General features: G+C 33.9%; 1 protein-coding gene across 1 annotated transcript; it reads right to left on the reverse strand.

The window, feature by feature from the left end:
• Nucleotides 1–1704: 1704 nt before the first annotated feature.
• Nucleotides 1705–14829, reverse strand: LOC130445877 (uncharacterized). The gene is made up of 3 exons (XM_056781765.1): nt 14800–14829; nt 2656–3330; nt 1705–2586 (listed from the first exon to the last, which is right to left on the reverse strand). Exons 1-3 carry the CDS (start codon nt 14827–14829, stop codon nt 1705–1707), a joined length of 1587 nt encoding a protein of 528 aa, XP_056637743.1.
• Nucleotides 14830–24742: the final 9913 nt, after the last annotated feature.

Raw genomic sequence — 24742 nt, forward strand, 5'->3', positions numbered from 1 at the left:
AACTTACCACTGAGACTTTGAATTTCATTTAAATTTAATCCACTGCCGTGGAATTTCAAATTTTGTGTTTCCTTTCCATAAATTAAAACAAAAAATGTTAACAAAACAATGTTTATTATATTACATACTAAATACACTGTTAAATACATAAAATTTACAATAAAAATGACAAGAAAATGAAACAAATATTTCAACAGTTCATTAAAATATAGTAGCCATAACTGTATATGTAACTAATGTATATTTTGTACATACAACAATTTAAAAGTATTCTTATGAATAAATTAATTTGAAATATATATTGTAAATGTTTCTTTGAACAGCCCGATATTCAAACAACTTGGGTTGAGGTTAGGTTGTGTTATAGACTGTTCCATGTTTTGGAATATACCAAAAGTACTTTTGAATACTCAACCAACATTAGTATTCGATCTACAGATTGTCCCAAGTTATGATCGAAGCAATGTAATATTCTTCGATGAAAAGCATGCGCAGATGAAGTACAGTTGATTGTTTCATGCAAGATCTTGACATTATCGGTTTTGTGCCGTTTTTATTGCATGCAAGTTGCTTTTGGCTTAACAGATCAGCTGACTTTCGTACAGCTTCGTTATTTTCATTGTTAAGTTAAACAAAATATTAATAAAAATTTGAGGTTAGAAATTTGTTTACTTTTACTGTTTACAGAGACTTGCTCGCAATTTCTTGCTCGATTGCATTACGTCAAGCGGCCTTAACGAAAATCCATTCTGGACTCTTTAAACTCGTACAAGGAACAACTGTGCTAAGAATTTTTCAATTATGAGGTATTCCACCTCATAATGCAGCAGATATTGTTCTCAATTGGAATCCTCTTCTAGGCGATAGATTTTTATAAAATTTCTGAACTATGTTATAAATCAACACGTGTCGCAAATGTCATATGTCATACTTTATCTATACTGCGCATGCTTAAGAATGCGCAGAACCGAGCTAAAACCTCGAAGGATAGAAAAATCGTTGTCATTCTGTATTCCTTACTCGGAACAACTACTTATAGAAACTGTCTATAGTATCAAATAACTTATTTTGTGTTCTGTGGCAGCTGTCAAAATCATCCGATATAGTAGTGGCAGTACTGACAGTAGATACGGTGTTGACCTATTGTATGAATCCATTAAGTTTGGTTACAAATGTACGGTGTGAATTATCAATGGTCATTTCATTGGATTCCACTTAAAAATGCATTTTAAGGACTACGTCAATTAATTTTTCCCTTCTCGCCATATCTGTCACCACTGGACTATTTTTTTAAGGTTATGTTGAAGACTTGATTTAGCAGACACAATCTTTGAAATTTACATGATTGTTTCAAAGGTTTTTTTGATGAAAATCATAGTTTAATATTCATATTTGTATTGGTATTAATCGGTTCCAAATAGAACACGTAATTTTCAATAGCAGCATACTGGGGAAAATGTAATAAATGTTTCATACGTCATTAGGGACTTATTTTAATACCATCCAATGTTCTTATTATCTGAATATTTAAAAAACTACTGAATAAATACTAAATATGTTTTGAATTTCAAAGCTTTCAAATTGTGAACCTGTTTGAGCACGTGTTATATAATTTGAAGATGGCAATCCTATATTATTCTAACCTTAAAATAAATGACTAAATATTTGACTGGAAAATAAATAAATAATTTCTCAAATTGTCGTTCAAAAACGTCCCACATATGGCGGTTGAAGCTCGGGTCTTAGAGAAATTCCTGGATTACGTCCATTGAAATGATTCAATGACAATACTTTGCTTATCAAACTAAGATCTTCATGGGATTTTCCTCTCAAAGCACCAGAGTTGTAAAGTAAATTTTTCAATTGATCGTTTGATCTTAGGAATCGATTATTTTGCAACTGAGTCGGTTGAGGTGGTTGTAAGAATTGTGGTCTGGTTAAAGCAGATTCTTGATTGGGCCTAAAGAATCTGTTACCATCAACTGAATTATCGAAATTTATCTGTTGGGAAGGTGTAAATGAAAACGAATTTGTATTTTTGCTAAAATCGTTGACGCCAAAGTTACCGAAACCAGTATTTTGTCTAAAGAACCTGTTACCGTTTTGATTATTCTGATTAAAGTTGGGAAATTGTTGATTGAAGCTCGACGTTTGAGGAGAGAAATTATTTAAGGTAGGGAAAGGTGTCCTGAAATCTTGTGGCGCCTTAACCGGAAGAAATTGACCGTTCAGTGGTAGTTTTCCTACTTGAACGATAGGGTCCAATGATAAACTAGGTTGTAATGCTACACTTTGAGATTTAAACACTTGATTAGGTGAAGATAGAAGAGGAGGTTGTTGAACTAGATTCAACAGAGGTGTCGGGGTGGTCAATAAAGGCGTAGAAATCGGAATAAACGGTTGGATATTACTTCTAGTACGAAGTTCTTCTTGTTGTCTTAAGAAAAACTGTTGTTGTTGTTTTAAATTCAAATTCAATCTGTATATTTCGTCTTCTAAAGCTTTCTGCTTTTGCTGTAGTTGAAATTTTTCTTGTTGTCTTCCCAATTCCTCTAATTTATGTAGTTGAGCTAGTTTCGCTTGTTCCTGTTGTTTGATGAATTGAATTCGTTGTTCGTTCTGTATTATCATTTCTTCTGGTGATTTGTTGAATACAGAGGATCGATATATAGATTCAACTTTTTTCGGTAAACCTAATTCGTCCTGGTGAACGGTGAATGCCGCTACTAAAGGAGCCGAGAAGAATTGTACATTTTCTACCTTAGCTTCGTTTTCTTCAGTAGAAACTATTGGAGCTAATGAAGTTGTTTCCACTTTGTTGATTTTAGTTGATGGTTTTTCGTTGAATGTTATTGAATTTTGATTAGTAAATCTTTCGCTCTTTTTAGCTTGATTTACTTTACCAAATTGTTGATCTCCAAAATTACTAGAAGCACTCGTTAAAATACTTTCGTCGTCTTCTTCTTTCTTTTCTATAGTCGTTATGGTTTCTTGTCGGAGTGCTTGGCTTTTTTGAAGAAGTACTTTATATGATTCTGATGTAGAGCTCGTTATAACGTTTTCTGTTGTAGAAGATGGAGACGTTTGAGATGCTGCTGATGTTTCTCCATTGGAAATTATTGAAAGTGATAAAGCTGAAGCCTTTTCTACCACATTTTCATTCGAATCGTTTTGTACACTATTTTCGTTTCGATCTTTCTCTTCGTTCTCCAATTCTGTTAAAGCTTTGAGCAGTGCTTGCCTCAAATTAGAGTCTGAATCAACATTTCTGTTTTCATTCTCTTTTGATAATGCACAGTAAATAGTGAGACAAACTGTTATCACATGTATCTGAAATATAAAAAATATTATTCAATAAAAGCTTTTCCTTCTTTTAGCACTAATAGATTAAGAATTAAAATGATTATTACGAAGCAAATACTACAGATACAAAAATCAAACCGACGAATAATTTGATGACGTTATTTATCATAAACCGTAATTAAATGTTTATTTGCGACAATTTTTGTTAATTAATGTACAGAAAAAGACAATGAAATCAGTTTCCATTACTACTAATTGTCCTCAAGATCGAAAGAAGTAGACTTTGAGTATCTTGGCCAATAGGGCGAAGACTTGAGATCAGGTGATCGATGTCACGCCACGGGAAGAGCTCTCATTGGTCGGCCATTTTGTCCATCACTATTAGTGGTATTGGGTGTGTTTATTGTTTTTCTGCTGGGTAACTACATTTTTTTGGTACACACGTTGTTATTAATTTGTTGTTAAAATGTCTAAAATAATATTGAAGCTGCACGGCATGCAAAGTTTCAAAAGTTTTTCGGTAAAAATAAAGCTTTTTTGATTAACATTACGTGGCTTTTTTGCAAGGCTAATGCATTGTTATGCTTTTAGCCATCATGAAGCTGAAAGGGTGGATGCAAATGCTGCAAATAAAGGGTATGAAAAGGATCATGCCATTGGTGATGGTTCTGAATCTGTAGGGATGTGTGTGATCTATTTATCAGACTCCAGAACACTCTGATGATGCTATGGACGTTACGAAACAGGGTTGTTTTGATTTTTCTATTATAATACTGTAATATTAAGTTGAATTTGGTTTTATTTAAGAAATTTAAATAGGGTTGTTTTGTATGGTATGTTTCTCTGGAGTCACAAAACTTTTTTCATTGCCGACAATTATGTTGTTAGTTTTCATGAGGATTCTGTTTCTTTTTATGACCAATTTCTAATTGAATTTGAGCTATTTTTTGTGTAATCACAGTAATTTCCAATTGCGATGGTCACGAATTGATTCTGACCAAGATTTCATTAAAAATCTTTATGTTTCATTTCATACGTGACCCAAGAGAAACAATTTGTCAAAAAAAAACTTTTTTGTACACGTTTTCCATGTAATTTTTCTGTTGGATTCATTTTACAGCGTATCCTAATAAGACCCCAAATAATCGGACGTATTTTTTCGGAAAAATTACTGCTAAAAGTGATTAGAAAATCTTGCAAACTGTTTTTTTACGAAAAATTTCATTACAGACAATCAATAGTCGATCCACCCAAACAATAACTTTTTGTTACTACAAAAAATTGTATTTTTTTTATAATAAACTGTCATTCTATTGGCAAAAAATGTTGATTGCATTAGCATGAAACTGTGGAATCCGGAACTTAGTATAGTATAAACGTGAAACACAAATGCACTAAACTACTACTGAACTATGAGTATAAATAAAGCGAAAAGACAATATGGCGACGTAATAACTTTCTCTGAATCATAAAACTTTCGTCTTGAGAACATTACTGATGATCGTTGTTTATATTTGTGCATATGTTTCGATTTGCTTCATCCCATCTGTCGAAACGAGTTTCTTCCGAGTTTACACTTTCTTTGATAATGAATGAATGCGTAATAATGTAAATTAAACGAGGTGGTAACAAGTACGGGACGTTATTATTGTCATTTTATCTAAACTTGTAAGAAATTGTTTGCTCGGTTGAATTAACTTTGAGTGCTACATTCAATAGAAACTCTAACCTCTAAAAATATTAAATTTGGACATTTTGTGGTTTTCTATACCTGTCAACCAGTCAATAAAAGTATTTACACTATTAATTATGAAGTTTTTTTATATATATTTCAATTTTTATGCACGTCATGAAATTGGTCTTCAAAGATATCCAATTTGAAAACAGGCCAGTGACGTTTTGATTGAAATTCGTTTTCGATATATCGGCAGGCTTTTCATCTTCGACGGTTCACTAAATTTATACAAAGTTGTAACAACTTCAAGCCGAAAATCAGCAAAGGTCAAACATTTTTCCTACAAGCCATTAACTTTATAAATTCTTCTTCGGAAAGGCCTTGCGTTTGTTATACTCAAGCATTTGAACCTACCACCTTGTAGAAAGAAACTGTATTTGATAGCATCCCTGATCAATAAAGTGGAAGATCATTTGTTATGTCTTATCATCCCCCATCTGTGCTTTTGGCTTGGTTGTATGCTAGATTTGCTAAGTATTTATCTTTCTAGGCTATAGTTGACATCAGTTAACTCAACAGAACAGTATATTTGAAATATTGAATCCGGTTTCGGCGTATTGTACTGACTTAGTTCACCGTTTTGTTACAAGTATTGGTAAGTTTTTAAAGTAAGTGTCATAACATTTGAGGAAGCACCAAGAAATGGTTTGTTGGGCAGTACCACATTTTCTGAGATAGTTTCAGGTTATATGCAAATCCAAATACACACACGCACGCGCGTGAGAAGGTCCGTTCCTCTAAGCATCCACCCCCGGATAAATCCTCGGATGGATGCGAAAAAGAACATTCCACCACCCCCTGTCAATTCGACAGGTTTTTATCCTCGTTCGCGTCGCAGTTTTTCTTCTTCTACCCTGAGTTCTATAGGAGATTCTGGAGGTTTTATCTGTTGGCTAAAAGTATATATACTCTTGCCTTCTTGCGTTTCCTTCTTCGACAAGAAAAGATCTAATCCTAGTGGTCCTTCGCCTTCTTAACAGCTGATCCTGATGTACAACTCAGCGTTTGCTAGTAAAGAAATCTAAATATCTTCAATAAACTATTTTCGTGGTAAGAAATCGGAGCTAGAAACAAACGTATCAAAAGTTAAAATCCCGAAAAAACCTGTTTGCAGAAAATTCTCTTTTTGTGTTGAGATTTCTCCTGGAATCTATATGAGGCATTAAATTTTGTTAAGTATTGCATTAAAATACGTAATCGAAATTAATTTTGTTGATCTCTCTAATTTACAAAAGAAATATTTTAGAAAATTCCTTATTTTTACCGCCAAATCCCGTACTAAAGGAAAATATTTAAATAATATAAGTGCCGGACATAAACAACCATGTCGGATTTAATTATTAAAATGCGACTTTTTCTTCAAAGTGAAATTTTAGGATGCACCTGCTGCACCCATAAAATTATATAAACAAATTCGACATTCAAACGTTACCGACTGAAATAATTTTAAATGTTTTAAGTATTGAATTATATTGTTTTCAGTTTTCGGAATCGAAATGTCGCATTTTCTAAATGTCGGCATTCTCAAAGAAAGTCCATTTATGGAATAATAACTCTCAAGTATGACTGAATATAATTTTAGAAAGCGACTGTAAAAAAAGTATAGTTGATTACTTGAACATATAAGGCTATTTTTCACGAGTCGTTCTATTCTATTCGTTACGTATTAATGACGTATTCCAACTTGACAGCAACAATACCAATTCATTTTTTATAATCTTGAACAAATCTATGATATTTCATTACATTATTTAAGTCATTGTATTCATATTGCAATATGTCTTGTTGGTGTTGGACAATATGAAATAATTGCGTGACACTTTCTTTAAAGATCATAGACAATTAGATTTTATCATGCACCTATTAATATCTATGTAGTTCTGATTGAAGATCTATGATCGTAAGCAGACAGTTGACAGTTGGCTCTTCAGTTGTTTATCTAGATATTCAAATAATAATTTATTTCGTATTACAAAGTTTTATTAGATAATAAAGAGTTATTTTCATTTGTTTTCTTTAAGAATTAAATTAGGACCGTATCACTAATTAAATCTTCTTATTATCGGCTTCTTAATGAAAGGAAACAGTAGCTGTCCAAATTACGCTAATTAAAAAAACATTATACGTATATTTTAGCTTACTTACGCAATTGTAAAGGATGCTGAATAATTATAAAATCTCAATGATCAACTCCATATCATACAGGGTGTGTTAGATGAATAGGTTGGAAATAAAACCTCATAAACTAGAGTCAACTCGACTTAATTCGGTTCTAATGAGTATATGAATGTTATCTGCTTAAAATTTTTAACTTGAAAATGAAAATAAAGAAATTTATAAATAAAATTAAAAAAAATTTGACTATTTTGCATGTACAGTTACTGTTTGAAAATAATTGTGGGTTCCAGACGACGAGAAACAGCAAAAACCAACGATAAAGTCCAAAAAAATCATTAAATGGTTGTGGATGACTGTTTTATTAATGTTTTAGAGATTTCAGCTGCACTTTTCTCATTAAATTGTTGATAAGAACATATAACAGTATTAATATTAGATAAGGACGAGAGTAATTCTGCAAACACGAGTATTGAACATTTTCAAATGTTTTATGGAGAGTTTAAACCAAATTTTTTCGTTGAATTATGATACAAGATGGAACTTGGATCAACTACTACAATTTTGAAGCGAAAGAACAGTCTAATAGTGAATCGAAAAGCTTTAAAACAGTTTTCCGATGATGGGATAATTATGAATCAAGGAAAACTATTTAGCATCAATATTCGAAGAATTTGAACATGAAAATTATGAAATTTGAAACAAATATGTTTGTACATCAATATTTTCATCGAAAATAAATGGTAGTAGATCAATTTTTTAATTTATATACATTTGTAAAGAGATAGTTAACAATGAATATTCAAATGATGTAACTAGACATTTTACGTTTCATTAAATAATTTGAACATTCGAATTACATGCATTGTCTGAAAATATGCAAACTAGTTAACATATTTATGAAACGTACTTAAATAAAAAGATAATTAATTATATAAATAATTATGAAAAAAAAATGGATTAGGCAAGTTTTATTAGACTACATTCACAATCCTTGATCTGATAATTTTTGTTTTTTTTTGATAGTTTTTCCCATGTCCTCTCCACGTAATTCCTATTATTATCTTTTTGTAATATGGTAATAAGACATATATTTTTTGAAATACCTATACACATAACCAATTAATCGGTCGTTATAATGAAAGATCAATAAATCATTATAATAAATGAGAGTGAAAAGAAATCTTATGATTGTTTTTGAAAACACGTTCGCTGAAGTAATTAATTGCAATTTCACTCAATTTATCGTGTGGAAATTGAGCAATTGATTTTGAATAAATATATGACTTTTTTTCTCACGACTATCTCTCAATATAACGTTTTATAAATAAAAGAAACTAACACATTATTGTAGAAAATTACTTTTAATCTTAGATAAATTTCATTATCAATTTTCTAAAATATAAAGGTATGAATAAACCTCATTCCAAGATTATGTCTACACATATTTAACTTATATTCTTCATTTCAAGGTCATTCTGAGGATATAAATATAACTTGTCTTCATTTAGATATGTTCTGATCTCATTCCATATATTTCTATTTTAACCTTTGTCGTCTTATTTATGCTATACACGCGCAAAAGTATGACAAACGTTTCTCCAGTGCCATCTGGTGACAAATTAATTATATCGTGTACAATCTTTTGTTTCGAACAGTTGTTCGCGCCGAATCAATGCAACGCCACCTACCTTACTGATTTAAGAATGTGAATTTTCCAGGCTTGAATTCATACATAACAACTCATTCAGTCGATCCAGCCGTTTAGTTGCGGATTAGGTAAATAACCTAGATACTGACTGCATCGCCATCTGCCGGGCTGATTTGTAAATCTAAATCAATCAGGCCCCCACTTGTTTAGCCCCAGCTGTTTAGTAGGAGTATAGATAAATAATCTGGATACCGACTGTAGCGGATTTGTGAATCTAAACCATTCAGGGCGCCACCCAAACGCATACAAAAAAATTCATTCAAATCGGTCCAGCCGTTTTGTAGGAGCTCAATGACATACACACGTACAGTAGAAGTTGAGGTAATTTCACTTTTTGATGGTATCCAGAGGAGGTTTATAGCTTTCTCCTAAGTTTGTAATCAATATACAAAAAAAAAGTAGAATCATGTTTATTCTGTTTTATAATGGTAATTTCAAGCTCTTGTTTCGACGTTTCAAGATATTTTATGTTTGTCTTGTGTTTTATATTCTGTTTTCTGATAAATCGTCCCGATCTTAGGTGTTTAGTTAGGTTAGGTTAGATTAGGTTAGGTTTGGAACGCCAGCGACAAGGACGTGTGGCTTCACAAACTACTACCAGATATTACGCCGTGGTATGAGAGATCCTGTGGTGAAATTGGATACTATTTGACCCAAACAATGACAGCCCATGGCTCCTTCCAAAGTTATGTTAGGAGAGTAGGTAAAGCTGAAAATGACCTCTGCTTATACTGTAGCTCGGAGATAGATAATGCAGAGCACACAATTTTCAGATGTCCTGCGTGGCCGGATATTAGAAACTTGTCTGAAATAACAGTAAGAGCTGAGTTACGACCAGAAAATATAGTGCAGATCATGATGGAAGCAGATTTTAAATGGGAGTATGGTGGAAAAAATTCTAAAAAGAAAGGAACAGGACAGTAGACAAAGAGGTCCAAACACACAGCAACATTAGAAGATAATAGATAGACCCGAACTCCTCATCCCTGCATGCAGCAGGGGACGTAGGGAGCAAAACAGAAAAGAAGGAACCACAAGAAAGACAGCTCATCACTATGAAGAAATATTTGTTAATGGTGCCATAATGACTAATGAGCGGAGTTAAGATGAAAGCGACTAACAGAGGACATACAACCCGTCCGAGCCCCACCGCGACGCAGGAACCCGCAGTGGAGGTGAAAGTTTCCCAGCAAAACTATTTGCTGTGGAAGTGCGATAAGTCGTTATTTAAAAACAAAAAAAAAGGTTAGTTTAGGTTAGGTTAGGTTTAGTAGAAATTCAGTTTTAATACACACATTTTCTAAAAAAAGACTCAAAATCAACACGATTTATGAAGTAAAACATATAAAAAGGTCTAATGTGTAAAATGTATTAGATATCGTAGAATCCTGGATACCATGGACTGCCAAAGTGAGGAATGAGGATATTCTCAGGCGTATCAATAAAGACCGTGAACTCTTTAACATCGTGAAGAAACGAAATATTGCATATCTTGGCCACATAATGCGAGGCCATAAATATCAATTCCTTCAGCTGATAGTCGAGGGCAAGATGGAAGGTAAGAGAGGATTGGGAAGGAAGAGGATGTCATAGTTACGGATCGTGAGGCAGTGGACGGGTATACAAGATATTCAGACATTGATCCATACCGCTAGAGATAGAGAAGCCATGAAAAATGTGGTCGCGAACATCCATTAACTACGAATTGAAAAAAATTAAACACTTGAAAATAATAATTCTATTATGTTCAAGTAGCAAGTAAAACGGTTCTTTGGGACTTTCAAAAGAATTCTAGAATAGATGAAAGGTGAAAAATAGTAGGAGAAACTCTCTCCAACTAAAAATTAATATTTTTTATTCATAATTTGTTCATTAAATATTTCTATGATTTTCGTCACAACTATATTAACATATTATAAGAACATCCTCAATAAATCTTAAATTTTCAACAGATATAGTTGTTTTAAGAGCTGGTTTTATATAATTTTAATAAGATGATTTTCAATATCTTATGCAATAATTATATCATTGAAAAATGTGAAAGTTTTTTTATGTACCAATATCATTAAAAAATTGAATGAAAAAATTGAATGGAAATCATGGAAAGAGAATCATCGTTCACTATTTACAAAATGTTTCCTAGACGTATGTAACACGAAGGCAGTATAACCAAGCTGAAGTTCTAAAAGCCCATCAGAAGTCTCAGTCATCTTATAATGCTGACTACAGGTCCGAGATCTAAGCTGAATCAAAGCGATTTGAGAATTAGAAGCCTACTGCTCCAGCAAGGTCACCACAAAATTTCTGGCTGTGGAATATTCGATGAAACAAGAGCAACGACAAAAAAGATGTGGAAGAAACATTCGTAATGTGATATAACAGATCATAAAGCGATGGATCCACAAGCTAATAAGGTTGAAGGGCTGAAGGGAAGCACATAACGATCTTATCAAGATAAAATTGTATTTCCGTAGTTTTCTAAAACAGAATAGACCAATATATGTCTTTCTGGTAGGAAGAGGATTAGAGATAACACACTCTTAATATATGAGATGATTTAACCCTGAGATAATCATCGAAAAATAAATGAGAACAAGCAGACCTAGAGCTGTGTAAGCACTTTTATGCTGGTCATACTCAATCTTCTTCTTAGAGCATGGCAAAACTCTCTATATCTTGAGCTAGTCTTTAAATAACTGTCCTGCTTCTCTTATTCCAGTCCATTTTCTGATATTCTTCTACCAAGAGGCTTGTTTCCGGCTATCACGCATTATGTGTCCCAAATAAGCTATTTCCGGCATTTGTTTTCTTAGCGTGCCGCATCTACTCCCTTTGACGTTGACGATCAGCATGGCAAAGCTCTCTATATCTTGAGCTAGTCTTTAAATAACTGTCCTGCTTCTCTCATTCCATATTCTTCAACCAAGAGGCTTGTTTCCTTCCAATTCCTCTACGACCTTCAACTTCACCTATCATAATCAACTGGAGGATATTAAGCCGGCTACAACGCATTATATGTCCCAAATAAACTATTTTCCAGCATTTAATGTTATCCACTAACCGCATTTGTTTGCATAGAGGTCCACGGTATCCATACTCAATAATACCATGAAATCAACGTGGAATAGGTAGGAAGTGATTAAATGCAACTTTATAAAGAACCTATGAGGATAAGAAGAGACAGGAAGACAGGAAATGTCCGTAGCCTGTCAATAAGTGATACTTAAACATGAGATCCTTCCAATGGAAGGAATAAGTTGTTTTATTGTTGTGGTATCCCGTCGTGGCGAGGTTCAGGTATAACACATATTACGAGGACCTAAATCTACTAGATTTTATGATATTAAGAAGAATGCAGTACATAATTGGAAGGAAGTAATAGTGGAGGAAAATAATAAAATTTTCTAAAAAACTGATGACTGTCATTTGGATATAAATCTCGCTTTAAACTGCGATTTGATCTCGTCATCGTTAGGTGAAACGGAAATCGGCAGTTTTTTATGTATCGATAATGTAGCAGTCTAATTTCGCTTGTTGTTTGTTAGACTAGGTATGCCACAACATGCGATATTTGAAATAAAAGTTGCCAGAAATTGATGTAGGTAGAAATATTTATAAAACTAAATTAAAGAGAATAATTTTGAGTGAAATGAAACTTGTATTCTTTAGTCAAGATGAGTAAAAAAGCGAATGATCGTGGGAAACATTATTCGATTGTCATCTAAACGAAATTAATCGTGCTAGAAAGCATTTATGGGTAAGTACGTGTAGGTCATATCTACGAACTAATCTAAATTCTTCTTACATTTAATTAAACACGATCATCATTTTGATTTTCATAATACAAGTAGGGAAAGAGTATCTTGTTTATTTGATAAACGATTCTTGTTGTGGATTACAAAATTTCATAGTTCTCTGGTGGAAAAAAATGCTGCTGCTAGCTTAAAGAGACATTTCCTCGATGGAAAATTGTACTTCAGTTATTCATAAAAGTGAAATATACCAAATGCAACATTATTAATTTGATAGACAGAGATTGTTTAGATCAGATCTTTCAGGTCGCAGAAAATCTATTTATCTATACATCTGTGTCTCATAGTCGTTGTGAAAACATTTTTATTCATTCATTTTCATGTCTTTTTATAAATCATGTCTTTTTATAAATTATGATATGCTTTGAAGAATAACTAACTATTAACAGATGAATTTGTAGCTGGTGGCTTTTTTGAACCTTGTATGGGTATACGATATGAATCGTTTTCTAATTTTGCTAAAGATTTGCTAAACAAGAAACGAAAACGCCCAAAGGTTGAATGTCAAATGTTAGCTTTCTCCTCACAATAACTATCGATTACTAAAGTAGTGACACTATATGATAATGATACGACGAACATTTAAAATTTCACGTTTTTTTCTCAAACGGTCACCAATGGGCAATTCCTAAAAAATTCTACAAAATATCAAATTAAAACGGAATTAAATCATTTCCAATTTGCTAAGACAATATAAATTTATATAGTAGTTGTATATTGATGAAAGAGTCTGGGAGACTCTTTAGGTTATTTTTGGGGTGGGATAAGGCCATTTTAATTCGTGATATATTTCAAAAATAGCCCTAATATATGAACGATTCTTATTCAGGGCTGGGATTGTGGTTGTTTTTTAGGCAGAGGTTTCGAAAGTAAGGAGAATAGACAAAATAAATTGTCTATGCGTACGCAACGCGCGATATCCCTCGCACGACGTGACGTCACGTTGGAATCAAAATGTGGAGTCTAATGTATGCTGTATACCTGTTTTATTTTTAAAATATTTGATGCAAATATATATCTATACATATATATGTATTATTTATATTGTTATTGAATATAAATATTCAAAACCAGACTGAAACTTCTGTTAACTTAAATCTGTTCGACGTTTACTAAATCGGCCGATAAATTATATTCGAAAATATAAACTTTCAGTGAAGTGAAGTGAGAAAATTATTGTGTTTCGTAATTATATATCGAGCGAACTAGAAGAAAATAGATTTATGTGAATGTTTTCTCGTTTGTTAACATAATATAATTGTATCTATAATCAAGATGTTTCAAAAACATGGCTGACTTGTGAAATTATTTAAAAATAATAGAATTATATCAAACTTTAGTCCACTACACGATATACTGGGAACCGAATACGCCCAAAAACAACAAATATTTGTATCAATTAGATGATCTACGGTGTACGAGGATCGTTCCAAAAGTACCTGGTCTGACCTAGAGATGGGGGTAGTTGCTTGAAAAATATCACTCTAATAGAAAGTACATTATCTATTCAGCATATGTATCAAGAAGTATTTACTAAACAGCCATCAATGGTGAACAAAAATTGGTCATCGCCCAAATGAGGTAACGACGCCAGAAATGTTGAAGAAAATCCTCAAAATGGTACTGGATGATCGTCGATTGAAAGTGCGTGAGTTAGCAGACATAGTAGGCATTTAAAAATGCGCTAATTAACTGGAAATTTGGCGCGTTTGCTTATAATGGAACAAAAACAGCATCGTCATGAACTTGGATGAAACGTGGGTCCATCACTTAACACCCGAAACAAAATAACAATCAAAATGATGAACTGAAATTGGAGAACCAGCTCCAGAGGAAGTAAAGAACGTTCTATCTTCAAGCAAGGTCAGGATGTAGGGAAAGCGTGGGATAATTTGGATTGACTATCTTGAAAAAGCAAAAACTATCAACGGCGAATATTATGCTTATTGCAAAGTTTGAGCGAAAAAATCAAGTAAAAACGGCAGCTTTTCCAAAATTTTCGCGTTTTCTTTGTTGGGTCAAGTATTTCTGAGACCATGGTTGTAAAGGCCGTGAATTGGTCTTGGTAACAATTTGACCTATCAATCTATTGTTTACCCTAAACTACAAAGTGCAAAACTTACCTCCGAATTTCGATTTTCTTCGTTTTTCATTCAACTTAGTAAGTTAATTAACAATTTTTTTATTATTACTTTCGTTATTGTTGAATATTATCAATAAAATTTCTACTAATAAAATTTTTATAACATCAAACGAATAAGATTTAGTTATTTCAGTTATTAGTAATTTAAAAAGACGAAAATACAGTAAATTGATTGAATTCAAGTCTATAGAAACCAAGAAGTTATAAAATGTAGAAAGAAAGTTATAATTAAGTGATTTTAATAAATCGGCGCAAGACTGAAATCTACCTAGTGGTGCAATAATATACAAAACTGAAAAATTACTATAATTATCTTATTTTTTTTTACATATTACAACAGCACGTTCAAAGGTGATACGTACCTGCTTATATACCTTCGGCAATTTATTTGATTGATAGTTGAAGTCAAACATTGTTAATAGATAGCAATTTCATCGTCAACCCACGAAAAATAAATCATTCATACTTCTACCTATTGTTAAAGTAACTAACTAGACATTTGATTTATGCCACAAAATAGTTTCGGTAAAAATTATTCTTTGGGGTCAAGATGTATTCAAAAACGTGAGAAAAACCATGTGTTTCAATTTAGGAAGCTACGATTGATATTTTTCTTTCATTTATCCTTTTTCATCGTCGATTTGTAGAAAGCAATCGACAGAGAAAAACATTCCAAAGAGAATGAGAATACGATAATAGTTTGAAATTTCAAATCTATACTACGATATGAAAGTAAAGATTTAGAAAAAAATTTTAGTCAAATTTATTGATAAAATCTTAAAAAAGGACAAAGAAGTCTAGGTGACGAATAATTTACACAGAAATAAATAAACTAACGGCAAAAAAGCAACTGAAGATTAAATAATGTAAAACTATGATAAAGTTGTCGTTAAAAAGATGTTTTGAATTATAAACAACAACGAAAACATAATAAAAGATTAAAAGTAAAAGAAATAAAGGTAGAAACGTACAGATGCTCGTGATTATTGAAAAATATAAATGACTAATTTAATTAAAGAAAATTTGTAATGAAATAGAGGTAAAATAAAAAATATTTTCCTTACCCAACGCATCTCGTTTCAAGTAAACTCCAAGAGTAAGATGGTACACAAAGAGAAAAGCACCCACAAGCACCGTTCGCAGGAGACTGAAGATACAAACAATTTAACTTTTGATTTCACCGGTTGAGATCATGTTTGTTGGGGAATATACATTCTTGAAGAATCTTCTTCGGTGGTGACCTTAATTTCTGAATAAATTCACGTCGCAGGTGATATATTAGTAACTACTTAAATTTAACTAATATCCCAAACGCGCTTGTAAGTTTATTATTTGTACTGAGACATAACATTCTCTATAAAATGTCTTATAGAAGTTTGAAACGTGGTTTAGTATAAAAATAATTAGCAAGTACTTAAATTTGTTGTATTGATGGTAAAAGTTGATTTATTTGAATTGATGCATTAGTTGAAAGATGAGTTTTATAAATTCCAAATTGTTTTAATATCATTTTTTTACTTTTAACTCGAATATCATACAATTGTATAACTGACCCATTCTTGAAATAAAAAAATAGATAAAAGCAGGGGCAGGGTATTCTACACGCTCTTTCCATGACTTACGATAAGTCATATAACCTTACGGTCCAAGAAATTGACGCATTTCACTGGAGAAATTCGATGTATTTAGTTCAGCGCATGTGTAATACCGAGTAAATAGCTTTTTAACATAACAATAATAATATACTATAATAGAGTGTGTCATTTTGTAAGTTATTTTTAACTTGCCAAAAACCAAGAAGTTTTGTAAAGATTCATACTATATAAAAGCGTAATAAATCTGCTGCTTAACGAGCACCTCCAATGCTAATTATTAAAAGAACTCAATATAAATTCTGTAACAGATAATAAAAGATGGAATCTTTGTCGACATTGTTGTCATCAGGACCTTCGTTGATAAAATTATGTTTTTATCTTTGTCTATGGATAACGTCGCACTTAAGAAGGAGATATTCCACGGTTTCCTTTGGTTCGGGAGTTTCTCTTCAGATGGTAGTTCATTGGACAATGTACAACGAGAATACCATTTACTCCCTTTAACTCATATTTGCTTCAAGAAAGAGCCTTTGGGAATCAGTTGATGGAATACGAAAGAAATATCTTCGACTGTTGATGGATAGCTTCGCACTCACAGAGGAGGTGTTCCACAGATTCCTTTGGTTCGGGAGTTTCTCTTCAGATGGTAGTTCATTTGACAATGTACAACGAGAATACCATTTACTCCCTTTAACTCATATTTGCTTCAAGAAAGAGCCTTTGGGAATCAGTTGATGGAATAAGAAAGAAATATCTTCGACTGTTGATGGATAGCTTCGCACTCACAGAGGAGGTGTTCCACAGATTCCTTTGGTTCGGGAGTTTCTCTTCAGATGGTAGTTTATTGGACAATGTACAACGAGAATACCAGTTACTCTCTTTAACTCATATTTGCTTCAAGAAAGAGCCTTTGGGATTCAGTTGATGGAATAAGAAAGAAATATCTTCGACTGTTGATGGATAGCTTCGCACTCACAGAGGAGGTGTTCCACAGATTCCTTTGGTTCGGGAGTTTCTCTTCAGATGGTAGTTCATTGGACAATGTACAACGAGAATACCATTTACTCCCTTTAACTCATATTTGCTTCAAGAAAGAGCCTTTGGGAATCAGTTGATGGAATAAGAAAGAAATATCTTCGACTGTTGATGGATAGCTTCGCACTCACAGAGGAGGTGTTCCACAGATTCCTTTGGTTCGGGAGTTTCTCTTCAGATGGTAGTTCATTGGACAATGTACAACGAGAATACCAGTTACTCTCTTTAACTCATATTTGCTTCAAGAAAGAGCCTTTGGGATTCAGTTGATGGAATAAGAAAGAAATATCTTCGACTGTTGATGGATAGCTTCGCACTCACAGAGGAGGTGTTCCACAGATTCCTTTGGTTCGGGAGTTTCTCTTCAGATGGTAGTTCATTGGACAATGTACAACGAGAATACCATTTACTCCCTTTAACTCATATTTGCTTCAAGAAAGAGCCTTTGGGAATCAGTTGATGGAATAAGAAAGAAATATCTTCGATTGTTGATGGATAGCTTCGCACTCACAGAGGAGGTGTTCCACAGATTCCTTTGGTTCGGGAGTTTCTCTTCAGATGGTAGTTCATTGGACAATGTACAACGAGAATACCATTTACTCCCTTTAACTCATATTTGCTTCAAGAAAGAGCCTTTGGGAATCAGTTGATGGAATACGAAAGAAATATCTTCGATTGTTGATGGATAGCTTCGCACTCACAGGGGAGGTGTTCCACAGATTCCTTTGGTTCGGGAGTTTCTCTTCAGATGGTAGTTCATTGGACAATGTACAACGAGAATACCATTTACTCTCTTTAACTCATATTTGCTTCAAGAAAGAGCCTTTGGGAATCAGTTGATGGAATAAGAAAGAAATATCTTCGACTGTTGATGGATAGCTTCGCACTTACAGAGGAGGTGTTCCCCGGTTTCCTTTGGTTCGGGAGTTTCTCTTCAAATGCTAGTCCATTGGACAATGTGCAACGAGAATACCAGTTACTCTCTTTAACTTATAGTTGCTTCAAGAAAGAGCCTTTGGGATTCAGTTGATGGAATAAGAAAGAAATATCTTCGACTGTTGATGGATAGCTTCGCACTCACAGAGGAGGTGTTCCACAGATTCCTTTGGTTCGGGAGTTTCTCTTCAGATGGTAGTTCATTGGACAATGTACAACGAGAATACCAGTTACTCTCTTTAACTCATATTTGCTTCAAGAAAGAGCCTTTGGGATTCAGTTGATGGAATAAGAAAGAAATATCTTCGACTGTTGATGGATAGCTTCGCACTCACAGAGGAGGTGTTCCACAGATTCCTTTGGTTCGGGAGTTTCTCTTCAGATGGTAGTTCATTGGACAATGTACAACGAGAATACCATTTACTCCCTTTAACTCATATTTGCTTCAAGAAAGAGCCTTTGGGAATCAGTTGATGGAATACGAAAGAAATATCTTCGATTGTTGATGGATAGCTTCGCACTCACAGGGGAGGTGTTCCACAGACTCCTTTGGTTCGGGAGTTTCTCTTCAGATGGTAGTTCATTGGACAATGTACAACGAGAATACCATTTACTCCCTTTAACTCATATTTGCTTCAAGAAAGAGCCTTTGGGAATCAGTTGATGGAATACGAAAGAAATATATTCGATTGTTGATGGATAGCTTCGCACTCACAGGGGAGGTGTTCCCCGGTTTCCTTTGGTTCGGGAGTTTCTCTTCAAATGCTAGTCCATTGGACAATGTGCAACGAGAATACCAGTTACTCTCTTTAACTTATATTTGCTTCAAGAAAGAGCCTTTGGGATTCAGTTGATGGAATAAGAAAGAAATATCTTCGACTGTTGATGGATAGCTTCGCACTCACAGAGGAGGTGTTCCACAGATTCCTTTGGTTCGGGAGTTTCTCTTCAGATGGTAGTTCATTGGACAATGTACAACGAGAATACCATTTACTCCCTTTAACTCATATTTGCTTCAAGAAAGAGCCTTTGGGAATCAGTTGACGGAATAAGAAAGACATATCTTCGATTGTTGATGGATAGCTTCGCACTCACAGAGGAGGTGTTCCACAGATTCCTTTGGTTCGGGAGTTTCTCTTCAGATGGTAGTTCATTGGACAATGTACAACGAGAATACCATTTACTCCCTTTAACTCATATTTGCTTCAAGAAAGAGCCTTTGGGAATCAGTTGACGGAATAAGAAAGAAATATCTTCGATTGTTGATGGATAGCTTCGCACTCACAGAGGAGGTGTTCCACAGATTCCTTTGGTTCGGGAGTTTCTCTTCAGATGGTAGTTCATTGGACAATGTACAACGAGAATACCATTTACTCCCTTTAACTCATATTTGCTTCAAGAAAGAGCCTTTGGGAATCAGTTGACGGAATAAGAAAGAAATATCTTCGATTGTTGATGGATAGCTTCGCACTCACAGAGGAGGTGTTCCACAGATTCCTTTGGTTCGGGAGTTTCTCTTCAGATGGTAGTTCATTGGACAATGTACAACGAGAATACCATTTACTCCCTTTAACTCATATTTGCTTCAAGAAAGAGCCTTTGGGAATCAGTTGACGGAATAAGAAAGAAATATCTTCGACTGTTGATGGATAGCTTCGCACTCACAGAGGAGGTGTTCCACAGATTCCTTTGGTTCGGGAGTTTCTCTTCAGATGGTAGTTCATTGGACAATGTACAACGAGAATACCATTTACTCCCTTTAACTCATATTTGCTTCAAGAAAGAGCCTTTGGGAATCAGTTGACGGAATAAGAAAGAAATATCTTCGATTGTTGATGGATAGCTTCGCACTCACAGAGGAGGTGTTCCACAGATTCCTTTGGTTCGGGAGTTTCTCTTCAGATGGTAGTTCATTGGACAATGTACAACGAGAATACCATTTACTCCCTTTAACTCATATTTGCTTCAAGAAAGAGCCTTTGGGAATCAGTTGACGGAATAAGAAAGAAATATCTTCGATTGTTGATGGATAGCTTCGCACTCACAGAGGAGGTGTTCCACAGATTCCTTTGGTTCGGGAGTTTCTCTTCAGATGGTAGTTCATTGGACAATGTACAACGAGAATACCATTTACTCTCTTTAACTCATATTTGCTTCAAGAAAGAGCCTTTGGGAATCAGTTGATGGAATAAGAAAGAAATATCTTCGACTGTTGATGGATAGCTTCGCACTCACAGAGGAGGTGTTCCACAGATTCCTTTGGTTCGGGAGTTTCTCTTCAGATGGTAGTTCATTGGACAATGTACAACGAGAATACCATTTACTCCCTTTAACTCATATTTGCTTCAAGAAAGAGCCTTTGGGAATCAGTTGACGGAATAAGAAAGAAATATCTTCGATTGTTGATGGATAGCTTCGCACTCACAGAGGAGGTGTTCCACAGATTCCTTTGGTTCGGGAGTTTCTCTTCAGATGGTAGTTCATTGGACAATGTACAACGAGAATACCATTTACTCCCTTTAACTCATATTTGCTTCAAGAAAGAGCCTTTGGGAATCAGTTGACGGAATAAGAAAGAAATATCTTCGATTGTTGATGGATAGCTTCGCACTCACAGAGGAGGTGTTCCACAGATTCCTTTGGTTCGGGAGTTTCTCTTCAGATGGTAGTTCATTGGACAATGTACAACGAGAATACCATTTACTCTCTTTAACTCATATTTGCTTCAAGAAAGAGCCTTTGGGAATCAGTTGATGGAATAAGAAAGAAATATCTTCGACTGTTGATGGATAGCTTCGCACTCACAGAGGAGGTGTTCCCCGGTTTCCTTTGGTTCGGGAGTTTCTCTTCAAATGCTAGTCCATTGGACAATGTGCAACGAGAATACCAGTTACTCTCTTTAACTTATATTTGCTTCAAGAAAGAGCCTTTGGGATTCAGTTGATGGAATAAGAAAGAAATATCTTCGATTGTTGATGGATAGCTTCGCACTCACAGAGGAGGTGTTCCACAGATTCCTTTGGTTCGGGAGTTTCTCTTCAGATGGTAGTTCATTTGACAATATGCAACGAGAATATCAGTTACTCTCCTTAACTCATATTTGCTTCAAGAAAGAACCTTTGGGAATCAGTTGATGGAATAAGAAAGAAATATTTTCGATAGTTTCAGACCTGGGGTCTCTATACATGTTTCTGATGTCTTCTCGTTTTCCCATTTTTTATAACTGGTGATCCTATGAAAGGAGTTTAGCTTCTTCATTGCCGTTCACTCTGGTGTGTCAAGGAATTCACATTAGAGTAACTTAATTAATTGCTCCCAGTGAGTTCAAAGATTTGGCGCAGTCCTGTACTAACTTTGATTCAATTTTAACTATTCAAGTACTCGAAGGGCTGCTCTGCTATCTGATAAATATCTTTGCATCGCCGTAGTTGCGTTCTGATCCAATTGGTCCTTGTGCCATATATTCCCGTCCCAACTTTTCCGTTTTCCATTTTCGAGCCATCAATACTAGTGAGTATCTGGGAAAATGCATTTGTCCATTGTTGTTTATATTGGAATACATGGGATCCGTGATCATATCTATGGGCACCTTACATTCCTTTAGAATGCTGATTCACTATTTACTTTTTTCTGTTTCAAAACATCAAATATCATTTCTTTAATTTGCAATTTTTTAGATAATATAGTCATATTGTTAGCTATTGTCTCGACAGGATTAGATATTTGACATTCATTTATCATTGTTATTAATCTTGTGAAAACCACAAAGATATGTAACACTAGATATTCGAGAAATAATGTCATATGTCACATTGTACCTAACCCAAGCCAGACAGCATAAAAAACAATAAATTTCGATACCGCTCAAGGCTATGAAAGTGAAAGAAATCGAAATTTCAGTGACGACATCGGAGATGCGAAATTGATATATAGACAAAAGATTTCCACTTGAATATTTTAAGAATAACAGTTTACTTGGAAATTCAAAACTTTTTATAAAACCATAAAAGTACAAAATTGAAAATTAAAAGAAGAATATAATAAATATTCAGTGATAAATAATAATCAAATTGGTGGATAAAATTTATTCATTTCTCTCGCAGAAACAAGTTCAAAAATCGTGATGCAAGGTGCAAGAAAATCGGATTTTTACCTAAAGAAAGATATTGCAAAATAATGGATGAAGGAGTTTGTGGAGTTTTGATTCCTTTCCCTTTTCTTACAAGACGCCAAAAATCCTTTTAGATACAATCATTTAGTGTGTGATAAAAATTTGAAGTCTATCGATGGGTTCCCGTTTTCAGAAGTCCATACACTATTTTTCGCTTCCAGACAGACACATTTGAGGATTAAACCCCATAAGGAAGAGTTCTCCTTACCTCTACCTTCCATAATTAAAAATAACGAGTCAACCAAAAAGGTTAAATTCACCACAAACATTTACTAGTATTGTAGCTCGCATGTAATTAAAATGGGCCTTAAGGGCGCTTGACATGGACAAAAAAGATTGACACAACGAATTAATAAATAATTTCTCTTACGTTGTTAATTTATTCAAACACTATATACACTTAACTAACTCATAACAATTCACTTATCACTATCACTAAAATAATTTATTGAAATTCTTCGATTAGTTTACAAATTAGTTTTGTCCATTACGATTATTTATTATATACTGAACTGAACGAATTCGCTTATATGTACAAACGAAATTCTTAAGTATTCTAGAAAAAATAAAGAAACAAAACAAAATTATTTGAAAGAAATCATTCAAATAAATCGCTTTTCCGCGATTCCGCGATTTATTGTCCTTCGCCGAATTTTAGAATTTCACTACATCTAGGCAGGACCGGCTCTACGGCAGAAACACGTTCGTAAAACTTCGATTATGCTGAAAGATATTTTGAGGACAACGTATCCTGGAATATGAAGTTTCAAGGACGTTTAAAAAATTATCAACCAACCAATTTAGTTTCAGTTATTGAAGAATGGAGTTATAGAATGATTTTTGATACTTTTAATGAGATAATGGCAGTGTAACTAGACTGAAAATTCTAATTTTCGTAATAAATGAGTTCAAATATTCAAACATTGTATTAATTGTGTACATATTGGTATGAATTTACTTGTCTAATGTCTTTATTTGTATAATAAACAGCATTGCTATAATAAAAATCTGTTTAGTAAGTTTTATCAAATTATTTACATTATCAAGTAAACAAATAACCAAATTAAAATGTATTGTTAAGGATGTGTATGTTTTGGTTTCGAAAAAAACATTATAATTCAGTTTATTAAGTGGATTAAATAAAATTATATGAAGTGAAATTTATCGAAGTACCTGATCTGACCTAGAGATGGCTGTGGTTGAAAAATACCACCGTATTCGAAGGTACATAATTTATACATAATAAATTTCAAGTTTGAAGATGCCACGTTGTCTAGTATTTGTTTGGTAGCAGGCAAAGACCGTTCCATCTGCAAGCAAGGTCATGGCGTCGGTTTTTTGAGATTCGCGTGGCATAATTTTCGTTGAATATCTTGGGAAAGCAAAAACTATCAACGGCGAGTATTATGCGAACTTATTCCAAAGTTTGAGCGAAGACATCAGGCAAAAACGGATAAGAAGAATGTGTTGTTTAATCAAGACCAGCTCGCACATTTAATTAGGCATTTTATGTAAAAAAATGACGCACAGCTATTGACAATAATATGTTTTTATTTCTATTAACTAGACAGTTTGGGCATTAAAAATTACGGTAAAAAAACTTCATTATTATCTGCTTTTATAACCTCCAAATTTTGTTTAACTTTCTTTTCCGAAGATGGACATTCTGTTTACTGAACTAAAATGATATTTTTACTACAGTAGAACTCCAATTATCCGAATTAATGGGGACCGGGACCCATTCGGATAATCAAATATTCGGATAATCGGAGTTTTGATATTGCACTATTTTTTTATTGAATTAAATGAAAGAAACATGATATTTTCACATGTTTTAAATATAAATAAAATGTACTTATGTACAAGTTTAGAAATAAAAATCATTGTTTTTCAAACATCTCCGTCAATGTAAGGTGTTTTGCGTTCTTCATCCGTTTTAGGGCAGCCAGGTCACGCATTCGCTTGACGGTGAGCAGTTGCAAGTGGTCACACTCGGGCTGACGCTCCATCCACTTCAAAGCAGTCTCGAGGCCGGCAAATGCTTCACTAGCTGATGGTCCAGCGTCTACTTCAACATCAGCAGAAAGTTCTTCTTCCACTTCCACTTCAACATCTTCTCTCACACTTTCAACAATTTCATCATCATTGAGAATTTGAAAACCGGGGTCAGAGGTGTCACTTACTTC

The sequence above is a fragment of the Diorhabda sublineata genome, chromosome 6 (genome assembly GCF_026230105.1).
Source record: "Diorhabda sublineata isolate icDioSubl1.1 chromosome 6, icDioSubl1.1, whole genome shotgun sequence".
NCBI lineage: Eukaryota > Metazoa > Arthropoda > Insecta > Coleoptera > Chrysomelidae > Diorhabda > Diorhabda sublineata.

Bases quoted from the DNA above. Each gene is read 5' to 3' on its own strand.
- LOC130445877 (XM_056781765.1), bottom strand. From the start codon at position 14,829: ATGAAAAACGAAGAAAATCGAAATTCGGAG. The intron at 3,331-14,799 runs GTAAGTTTTGCA...TTTATATTTCAG, and splicing joins AAGAAAATCGAAATTCGGAG to ATACATGTGATAACAGTTTG. The intron at 2,587-2,655 runs GTATTCAACAAA...ATCAAACAACAG, and splicing joins AATCTATATATCGATCCTCT to GAACAAGCGAAACTAGCTCA.